At 43.5% G+C, this 10752-nt stretch overlaps 1 protein-coding gene across 3 annotated transcripts; it reads right to left on the bottom strand.

Moving 5' to 3' along the window:
- Positions 1–2602: 2602 nt before the first annotated feature.
- On the bottom strand, positions 2603–10702 carry LOC311020867 (uncharacterized protein). Of its 3 annotated transcripts, none has more exons than XM_084021117.1 (16): positions 10507–10702; positions 7932–8014; positions 7765–7845; positions 7615–7671; positions 7315–7524; positions 7014–7127; positions 6535–6580; positions 6300–6390; positions 6063–6204; positions 5855–5959; positions 5684–5777; positions 5549–5582; positions 5383–5457; positions 5119–5221; positions 4905–5026; positions 2603–4803 (listed from the first exon to the last, which is right to left on the bottom strand). In XM_084021117.1, the coding sequence occupies exons 1-16, from the start codon at positions 10562–10564 to the stop codon at positions 4668–4670; spliced, it is 1551 nt and encodes a 516-aa protein (XP_083877243.1). In that variant the 5' UTR covers positions 10565–10702; the 3' UTR covers positions 2603–4667. The 3 variants fall into 3 exon arrangements, with proteins under 3 accessions (XP_083877243.1, XP_083877242.1, XP_083877244.1); XM_084021116.1 differs by having other exon boundaries at positions 5383–5460; positions 10507–10700; XM_084021118.1 differs by having other exon boundaries at positions 5383–5460; positions 7342–7524; positions 10507–10699.
- Positions 10703–10752: the final 50 nt, after the last annotated feature.

Genomic DNA, 10752 nt, shown 5'->3' with positions numbered 1-10752 from the left:
AACAGAAATTGACTTCATTTATTCATTTTCATAATCATATCAAGCGTTTTTTCTGGCCTCTTTACACCTCCCGTCCTCTGATTGGCTGAAGACGCCTTACACAACTCCACGCTCAGAGCGTTATACAAAAACCCTCGGGGGGAACGTGTGTAAATGTAACCAACAGGAAGGACTCTGGTTCCAGAATAGTTTCAAACATCAAGCTCCAAGTGTCTTAAAGAAGCTCCCTTTACCACAGGGTAGATATTTCCTTGTTGAGATGGCCGCAAACCACCAACTCTAAAATAGGTCCAGCCTCACAGTAGCCATGGTGCGCGTGACTGATGAGAATGTGCCATACGCCACCCGTGCCCAGGAGTTTGTTACTGGAGTCTAACCTATCATCAGGGCACAGAGAGCATAAAGATTTGAGTCACACCAGCGTTGATGGAGATAAAAAGGCTCTTTTTATGTCTTTCTAGCCGGGGTCACTTCAGTTCTCGGGCCTGATCTGGTTTAGGTTTCCTCCAGATGTCTAAGGCCTTTTTCTGCAGGTTTGAAACTTGTTTATTTATTTTTTGAGTCATTTCGGGAGGATTCGGGACAAAGTTAGCTACTTGGAAATGTTGGGCCTCAGGGTGTTTTGTTGATAAACTGTATTCCAGTTTTGAAGTAAACCTCAGCGGGCACCTTTTTCAGGAGACACGGTTTATTCATAGACATGACAAATTACAATCATGACAGGGGAGGAAGGATGCAGAGTTCTTTTAGGGTGAAAAAAAAAAAATCATACGTTACATATATGTGTATTTGTGTGCGCACGTGTCAACTTTGAAGCTGTAATTGAGATATTTGTGTGTGCGAGTGATGGTGCGACTGGGTGGCAGGATGGTGGTCCCTCCCTGACTGGTAAACCCGAACAGGAAGAGCAGACCCCCTATTAGTGGGGCCAAATCAGAGGGATCTCCAAGGCCGACACGGAGAGGAAAAAGAGATGTTAAAAGAAAAAAAAAGGAAAGGAAAGGAGGGGACTGAGGTTAAAAATATAAGCCAGTGCTGTGTGTGACATTCTTTCATTATAACTATTGCATATCAGACTAATTAAGTGCAGACCGGTGTGCCAGTACTTAACGGCCCGGTGTGTGTGCTGGGGCATCGCAGGGCTCTCTGAGGGCGAAGAGTATCTGAGCAACTCTGTGGCAAAAAAAACGCTTTCTCTCCCTCCCCACCTCTCTAATTACACCGACCGAGCCGGCTCTGCCCTTACCCACAATCTGTGGAGGAATGAAATAAATACATGCTCTCCAACAATAAACAAGTGCCTTTTCAAACGACAGAACCCCCCCCACCACAGTCTCTCCAGGCTTTCATAATGCTTTAACTTGGAGCATGTTTGCACATACTGTATAGAGGATATGTTGTATGGGTTATAGGGCTGAGAGTGCAGAAAGCTACACAGAGGTTGATCTCATTAGATCTAGCATCACAGGCCAGCTTTGCATTAACCGCAAGGTGCACTAGAAAGAAACACATAACATGCAATTAGAATAGAAATCAAAAATAAAACCAAGGATATCAAAGGAATAGAAGTTACAGTGCAGTATAAGGAATTCATGAATTGTATTGTTTACTGAAAGGCAGCAGACCTGCATCTTTCGGGAAGTTTGCTCCACATGTGGTGCATAAAAACTGAATGTTGCATCTCCATGTTTAGTCCCGAGACTCTGGGGACACAGAGCAGACCCAGACGATCGGAGAGGTCTGGATGTTTCAGCAGAAGATTTTATGAGCCCTTAACCATTCAGTGCTACACTAGTATTTTGAAATCAATTCTTTGCCAGACAGGGAGCCAGTTTAAAGATCTGAGAACCGGAGTAATATGATCTATTATTTTGTTCTTAGTCAGAAGAAAAGTCAAAGCGGAGGCCAAATAAATTCAGATTTTAGTCCCTAGCATGAATCAAGCTCATAAAAACACTCCAATGGCATATTTCAATGCCCACTCCTTTCAAATCCATCACCTTAGTTTTACACGCTGTTTTTAAAATCACTTATATACACTTGCATTATACAACTGGTGTCACAGGTTAAGTGGTTCTCCCTTTGAGTACGTCATGTGAAAATCTGCTCTCATACTTGCACGGACTACACGTGCATTTGCAGGTTTTAGGCTTTAATCGCTTTCAGAATATCATGTTGGTTGCTTTTCCCACGTTCTCAGTAGTGTTGGTCATGCCTCCATCTCCCACTGGTCTGTGTGGTTAGATTCCCTAATGCATCTCTCATGCTGGCCACAGAAGTGGTCTCCTACTAGAGATCACAGGGTTACCATAAGCCCCCCCTTCACCAGCCAGGCCTGCTTTGATTTACTTCTTAAAGTATTAGAAATGACTAAGAAGCATCTTAGTTCCTGCTGATAAAAAAAAAGATGAAAGTGTAGTCATTGCATAGGCTGTTTAAATTGGTGACAGATTTCAGTACAAAACTTTCACATGCAACACGGCCCCCTTGTGGAAGACAGGAAAACCACACAACACTGCCGGAAAATGAGTGATTATTAGAGTAACTGCATACCTCAGACATTTCCTCCCCAGTCGTGCCATTAATCACGTAGATGCAGACAGGTGGTTCAAATACATTTATTAAATATAAAAGTCTCTTTGCAGTGCAGTAAAGATAATACAAAATAGTTGGATGATTAACAGGATCGACGCGCTCTGGTCATCAACGTGTAATATGATAATTAAAGATGCTTTTTCCTGAAATAGTTTCAAACAAGGTAAGACTTTAAAAAAACAAACATCAAATAGTTAAAATTAAACTCGGGGAAATCTTTTGTCCAATTTCTGATAAAAGATTAAATAAAAAAAATATGCTCTGGTAACATCCAATGCATTTTATTAGTCTGCAAAATTAGATGTAATGAGCGACCATAGTTAACAGCACCGGTCAAAATAGAAACAAGTAGGTTAAATCAACAAGTGCAGTCTTAAGGTTTGGTGTCCAATTCCTTTTTAGCAAGTTTTTGCCACAAGACAGAAAGTAAATACAAGAAAAGCAGAAGTGCAGCATGTGACCATTTTTTGCATCAAACGGTTTAAAATGATGCGTTCCCCTTAAAGCCAGAAAGAAACAGAAAAGGGGACATAAAGGAATAGAAAGAGAAAAACGTTGGTATAAATAGGGGAAATAAATACTCTCACTATGCTGTGCATAGGCTTCTAGTGAATGTAGTGTGGACTGACACCAGGTGTAGTAGCTGTGTGGGTATCTAGTGGATGATACGGACACACACCAACGAGTTTGAATGCACGGTCTACTGATGAAACTCATTAAAGAACAAGGCTGTTTTCAGTGCAGAGCCATGAGATGAAGCATTCTTTGGTTCACTGAAATACTGAAATGGAGGCCCTCAGGTCAAAAACACTGCTTTTCAATATTCTAAAAGTTCTGTGAGTGGATCGTGTCACACGTGTGGCCATTAAGTAGTGGGCGCACAAGACTGAACTTTTTACTCTTTTTGTAAGTCACTGCAGTATGAATTTGTCTGTCATTGACGTTGCCATTTCACAGGCATTAAGTAGGTGTATGTTTGTCTGACACAAAGTCGGCACTTTAGTTTTGCATAGACATTTAGCAGGTTCTGTGTTTCTATCACTGCTTCCATCATGACAACTGAACAGGCATACAGTGTCTGTTCAATCTTTCATTAAAGCGGTAGCCAATAGAGAGTGAAATATGCACTTAATTTAAGCGTTAATACATACAATTTGAAACCCCTCAAGACAAATGTGTGGTTCTTATGCCCCATGTATGATCATCTTAACCAAGGCTACACGGCACAGTATAAAAGGCAGCTCTCTGGGCCTCTGTAGCTTATGGCTAAAATATCCTCATGTGTGTAGGGGAGGTCCTGAAACTTCTCTTACGTCTGTTGGTAAATCTTTGGTCTGGCGGCCAATGCGTTGATATTGGAACCGAAACAACAAGTGGGAAGTCCCAGATTGAACCGCAGACTGATGTGAGCAGTTGTGGGCCACGGCTAAGCCTACACAGTTGAAAGTCTGGTTCACAGACTGCAAGTTGAAGTATTGGTTGAGTGACTGTAGTAAAAAAAAACATAATAATAATAATGGGGAGGAACACCGATTTGTGATGGAATTTCTAAAGACTGATGGTCCCCCGGATCAACTCTGAAAAACCACACGGAGTCCTCTTCGTTGCTGTGGTACATGTCAGAGCCATTACTTCTTTTTTTTTCTTTTCTTTTTTTTTTCCACCAAGGACAAGGCAGTCTCACTTCCTCATTATGTTGCATTGTGAGGCCGGGTTGTACTTTTTAAGCTGGTAAAAGGCCACCGTGTGTCATGAAGGGCTGCGAATGTGAAGGTTTTCATTGAAAACAAAGACTACACCAGGTCATTTTGTCGCTGCCCTCTGGTTAACGTTGGACTAATATCCAGTACAGTCTTTAGTCGACATAAAAAGCTTCATGCTCCCAGTCTTTTGTGGCACATGTGTGACTTCCCTCGCCTTGGAGGCTTCGTGCTGGCTCTGTTCCTTTTGACTAGTCGGGTCCATTCTGCTACAGTAAATATTTGAAGCCCAGAGAACCTGGTGCAGTAAGTACCGGCTCCTTCGGCGTAGTCTGAGCGTCCCAGTTTCCTGAGGCAGAGAGTAAACCGAGCTCAAGGCTGCCAGGGCTTCCTGTCCTTGCCTTTCTGGTCAGGAATGTGTTTGTAGCGGCATTTGTCCCCAAAGTGGCAGCCGGTGGTTCTCCAGAAGTAACACTCGTCTCCGTTCACCGGGCCACGTCGTCGAGGTCTTCAAAGATAAGAAGATGACATAAAATAGAAAAAAAGTACAAAAGCAATGAAAACGGCAGTCCTAGTGTGTGATTTCAGCGTTTCTAAAGTGCTTCTTACCCAGCAGCTGCCCCTGCCTGCTGTGTGACAGGGAGACAGGCCTTAAGCGGAACAGGAAGGACCCTCTGAGTGCGGCGGTCCGGATAGCGCACCACTAAACGAGTGTTCTCAATACAATAACCCTGTGAGAAGAGGCATAGATGCAACTCTTAAGTCCATAACGATGTTCTTTACAAGCCGACTGAATATCGACGGGGACCAAAGAAGTACTCACGTTCAGTTTCTCCATGGCACGCGCTGCCATGTTTGCATTCTTGAAGTTAACAAAGGCACAGAATCTCTCGTGCAGAACACGGATGCTCTCGATGTCACCGTACCTAGAATGCAAGGCAAACAACTTAATAGAGAAGTCAATAACCACCTTGCTAATTATTAAATACACACAGGTGTTTGCTGAAGTCTCTCTCCAATTATTGAATCAGGAATAGAATGTTGTGTGTTCATCGACTGTTTTTCAATTCGTGAATTAGGTTCGTACATTTTAAAAAGGTCCCATAGGTGTTTCTCCGTTAGCTCAGTGGTCACATTTCCCACCCACAGAGATGGGCAAGGGCTTCTGGGAGAAAGGCAGAGAAAAAGAACGTGACTTAAAGCATAAAAAAAAAAAAAATCACATCTCCGATACACGATTAGTTGAAACCTACCCTGGTTGCACACCCGATGGATCTTGGCTCCCAGCTGCAAAACAAAAAGTGAGCTTCATCAATAGAAACAAAAAGGCGACGGCTTGCATCACTACTCTCCAGTGTTCCAAAAAGGGAAATGCAATGTGATCTTACCTCTGGCAGCATCAGAACACGATGCCAGAACGGCCTGCACGGTTGTGAATTTCTCCAGCAGTAGGACACTTTGCACTTCTTCGAAACCAAGCTCCTGAGGAGAATAAAATACAGAGTTATTGGTTATTTTCATTCCGTTACCTTTGTCACTTTGTTTGCAGATGTATTTACCATTAACTGCAGCACTTTGCAGTTAAAGAGGTCGTTGACAGCCTCCTCACAGTCTTTGTCGAGTTTCAGCACCTGCTCCATGGCCTTCTCTGCCTCACCGTACCGCTGCAGCACACATAAAACACGAGTTAGCAAAGGCCGATGCTATCGCACTATAAACCTGAAGCTATTCAGCAGAAATGTATTTGATTACATGCTATGTACCCACCTTCATTCCCATGAGAGCACTCCCCTTGCGGAAGTGTCCTTTGGGCCAGTCTGGGGCCATCTGAATGGAGCGTTCAGCGTCTGCCAGGGCCTGAGGGCACTGCTCTAAGCAGTAATAGCAATAGGATCGATTCCCAAAGAACCTGCAGGACGGAGTTAAATGCAAAAAGGATACATTACATGTTTCTTAAAATGAATTACTCCCTCCGTGATAAACTATTCATGCCCACAGACGTACCTGTAATCCTTCGGATCACATTTGATTGCTTCTGTAAACATACTGACGGCTTGTGCGTACTGCCCCTCTTGTACCAGCTTGATGCCTTTTTCTGCGAGAAACAAAGAAATGCTTGTAAATAATTCTCTGGCAAAGGAAATGTGTAATCGATTATTTTGGTGGCTTTGGTGATTTGCTTTAGTCATTTGATTAAAAGGCTGGTTATGTACGCTGCCATGCGAGAACCAGTCTTCACCTGTCAGCGACGCGCTTTTCTTGGTCATGGTGTCCGTCCCATTTGTCTGTAAGAAACCGACCGTTTTGATCAGTTTGTGATAAAAGCTGTGACAGTGTACTTGATTGTCAAGTTCTGAACATTTTCAACAGGAAGTACTCTGATTTGAATGCATAAATTAATTGCTGACAGAAGTTTTTAACAATCAAAACAGCTTTTAGAAGAGTGTTTTTGTTCAATGCATCAACTATGTTATGCAATAACAGACAGTAGCCTCACATGTATTCATCCTATAGCTGAGGTACCACAAGTCAACACCCAAGTGCACACACACACACACACACAAAGATCTGCTTTCATGGTCAAGAGTCCACTTTTCCACACATCAGACTTTGGAACTGCCAGACAAACATTCTGCTGCCACAAGAAAAAATAGTGCATTGTTATGACCGGCGTTGTTGCTATGACGTATCTTACGTCGACTATTAGCATTCATTCACCTCTCTCCTGGCTTCGTTCTCCTTGTTTTCTTTGGACTTGCGACTTGATCCTTTTGGTTTGAGGTGGCTAGCAGCATTAGCAAAGAAGGCACTGCTCACATCCCACTCGGGCTCCTGGGGGACATGGAAAGTCTGGTGTTCAATGATGTGCCATCTGGGCCAACAAGATGCAGGCTTTAATTTCAAACACACTCCCCCGACTGATTCATTGGCTTTAACTAGAGATGTTTCTACTGTGGAGTTAAAACCTGCATACTGAGTCTTGTTAGAACGTCAAATGATAGCAGCAGAGGGTTCTTACATGCATAATACAGTGTACTTCCTCTACCTCTTCAGTGGATCTGGCTTGGCCCTTCTGGGGTCCTTTGAGTCCTGCAGGAGCCATGATCGGAGTGGCGTCAAACTTTTTCTCCTCTTTTTCCACTTGTTCCTCCTCTTCAGCACCAACTTCTGCTTCCGACTCGCTGTCATCCAGTTCAGACTCTGCACCCCCATCCTCGTCTTCGTCATCCTAACACGGAGGACCATACAGATATCCAGTTATTCACAGTAAAAAGGCAAAAGGAGGGTGCATTCCTAGAAGGAATAATGTGATTATTACCCGTTCAACACTGTCATTTTGCTTAACCTGCTCCTGCTTCTTACGTTTCCGACGGCGCTGAAACAGATACACATCAGAACGTGCATGACTTTATTAAAATGGTGCAACAGGTCAGCTCTTTAAAAAGGGAAGGTAAGGATTCGTGCAGACCTTCCTCTTGGCTTTGCGTCGCTCTGCCCTTCGTCTGACCTTCTCCTCCTCGCTCAGATCCTCCTCCCCGTTTAATGCATCCTAGACACAAATGCACACAGATGAACGTTGCACCTTCACCCTTGCAGCTGCGACAATGCCCAGTCAGTCTGACACCATTTGTTTACCTGTGACAAAGTAGCATCGTCGCCCGGGTCGGGGTTTGTGGCCTCACAGTCCATCTGCTCCTCCTGCTGCTGGGCAGGAGCGCCTGTTGGGAGAAACACAGCACATCAGCTCTTTGGGACCCGATTACACTGTTTATTATTTTTGGGAACCAGATATGTTGTCAGTGAAAACAGTTTTCATCTGGTAAATAGTTATTATTCTTAAAATTATGCAACATGTTAAACTCAAATCATGCTCCATCAAATAGTAAAGTGTGTTGAGGCAGACGTCAGCTGCACATGCCTTAATAACAACAGTGATGATTTGCAATAATGTTGCTCTACACAACATGTAAAGTGACTTTATTTTATACACATCAACGAGCATGAATTTGTCCTCCTTCCTGATTTACGTTCAGGTCTGACCTTGATAACAGAATCAGAAACTCTAAATGTCACCAGGTGGAGACGGGGGAGGATGATGCTTTTTTATATATATATAAAAAGAGCCAGGAAAGCACAACATGAGATAAAAATGCACACGCGAGTTGATTGCTTCGAGTCATTTCTTTTTTTAGTCTGCAGAGAGAGAGAGAGATGTTTTCCCAGAACTTTTCCACTGCCACAGGCTCAACATGCAGCACACAGCTGCCTCAGACGCTGCTGTTTGAGAACATGGTATCTTTTCTCAGTAACTCGGTTGAAAAAAGTCACGGAAAACAAACAACCACTGCCTTGAATGTTAATGTGTGTGTGTGTGTGTTGGGGGGGCATAGAGCCAATCAAACCAGAACCCTGAAGCTAATTTAAACCCAATGGCAGCACACAACTTAAAAGACAAAAGAGATCAAAACACTGGACCATGCAGGATTCTGTCCGGCGTCAGATTTCCATTTGCTCAGCAGTGACTAAATTCATACTTGGTCTGTGACTCATGTTGTGATCGGGAGACATCGATGGGAGCGATTGAAACTCTACGATTGCACAATACTCAAAAGTCACTGGCTGCACCATCCTTGTACATTCCAGCACATTTTGTCGTTGTTGTTGCATCCGTCGAACCAGGCCTCATTAGCTTAGGTAAAGAGCGAGTCTACCATTGCAACGAGTTAGCGTCTCCGAGCACGCATAGAAAGCGGAAGGAATTTCAGCTGTCCGCGTCTGGCTCACGACTCAAATGTCACCAAAACGACCACGGCTGAAACGCGCAGCTCCATCCCATCACCCAGATCAGGCTTTTTGTTTTAAATTTCAACTATAATATCAAATATATGATCCAAGATCAGGAGACAAAAAAAAAAAAAAGCAACAAAAGAGTCTTTGTCCCCCTCCCTCCCCTTCAAGGAGACTGTTTAAATTAGTGTTGAGTTGAAAGGTGAGCTCTTTCAACAGGAATGTAAAATAACAGTATCATCCTGACGTGAGCTTTAACCTAGAAATCCGCTGTGTCGTCTTTTCTCCCCTCTTTACACAGAATAACAGAGAAAGAGGACATAAGCGTATCTCTAACACGATCTCTAATAAATCAAGAGTCGTGGTTTTAGGTGATTTTTAAACTGACTAAAGATGTGTTTGCACGACATTGAAATAGCATAGATAGTCCATCCCAGTTGAGTTAACATGCCAAGGGCAGTTTATATGCCATGACCTCATCATCACAAACATGCAGCCTGCTCTCTGGTCAGAGGGAAATAATATGTAATAATCTGACTCCCACTGCCTCTCCACACCTGAACTGTAAAACCCCTAATTGTTTTTTATTAGTACTTTTCCACTCATGGGTGTTTTTATTTCACTTTCGTATTCTGTATTTTTCCAGCATCTCATGTTAAGTGTCTTTGAGAACCTAAATTCTCTATAAAAGTGATATGAATTATTATTATTATTATGAATAATCTGAAAATGTGACATCTGAAGTAGCCCATTTAGATTACAATCAGTGGACTAACCTGCTCCACAGTTCGCATTAAACGAAACACACAAACACACAGAGGGAGAACCACGAAGAGGAACAAAGTGTTGGCACATGACATTATTTAAAGACGCATAACGTGATATTTAAAAATGTATCACTGCGCAAGTTCTGGGGCTGCGGAGGCTTTTTGCCACCTAGTCGAGAGGCATTGTTATCATACCAACACACCCGGGGAATGTGCTTCTAATCTACGTTGGTGCGGCTTTTTTTTTTTTTTTTTTTTAACCGCACATCTTCTCACCGCTGACCTCGTGCACGTAAAAAATAGTTAGTGTGTGTTCGCGTGCGTTATAACAACCACACGCACAGAAAACACACACAAAAAAAAACCCTTGACGGCACCGACTGCGCAAACTTGGAAGTGGTGCAAGCGAAGGGTGTAACTGGCAGGAGGGGGAACTTTCATTGTTACACCAAGAACTCGGTTTGAACTTCGCAGATAAAACTGCTTAAAACGAGCCGCGTGTCGGTTAGCGACCACATTTTTTCATCGTCGCGCGCGCGCTTCGTTATCGCACACGGGATCGACTTTGACTTGTGGTCGAGTTCAGAAAGTTTTGAGAGAGAGAGAGAGGGTGAGGGAGAGAGAGAGAAAAGTGGGACGTTTTTTTTTCTTCTTACCACTCCCGAGTCCCAGCAGCCTGCATATGTCTCTGGTGAATTTCATGAGTGCAACCATCCAGCATTCTCGTCCCGGATGTCCCACCAGACGGGTTTGAACAAATGTTTCGGTCAGGGTGAACGCGTTTCTAACATCGGGACGATCGATATCGAATCTGCGGGAATCTTTCGGTGGTTTAGTCCACTTCCTGAGCGTCAAACGCAGACGCTGGATCCACCCTGAACAGCGGCGTCTTAAAGGGACAG

This window comes from Eutrigla gurnardus (genome assembly GCF_963514095.1).
Source record: "Eutrigla gurnardus genome assembly, chromosome: 11".
In the NCBI taxonomy this organism is placed as follows: domain Eukaryota; kingdom Metazoa; phylum Chordata; class Actinopteri; order Perciformes; family Triglidae; genus Eutrigla; species Eutrigla gurnardus.
The sequence above is the reverse complement of the archived record's forward strand: the minus strand, read 5'-3'. Positions and strand labels throughout refer to the sequence as shown.

Excerpts from the sequence above, each read along its gene's own strand:
- LOC311020867 (XM_084021116.1), bottom strand. The coding sequence starts at position 10,564 with ATGGTTGCACTCATGAAATTCACCAGAGACATATGCAGGCTGCTGGGA. Across the intron at positions 7,846-7,931 it reads ACGATGCTACTTTGTCACAG|GATGCATTAAACGGGGAGGA; the intron begins GTAAACAAATGG and ends ATTTGTGTCTAG. Across the intron at positions 5,778-5,854 it reads GCAAAGTGCTGCAGTTAATG|GAGCTTGGTTTCGAAGAAGT; the intron begins GTAAATACATCT and ends TATTCTCCTCAG.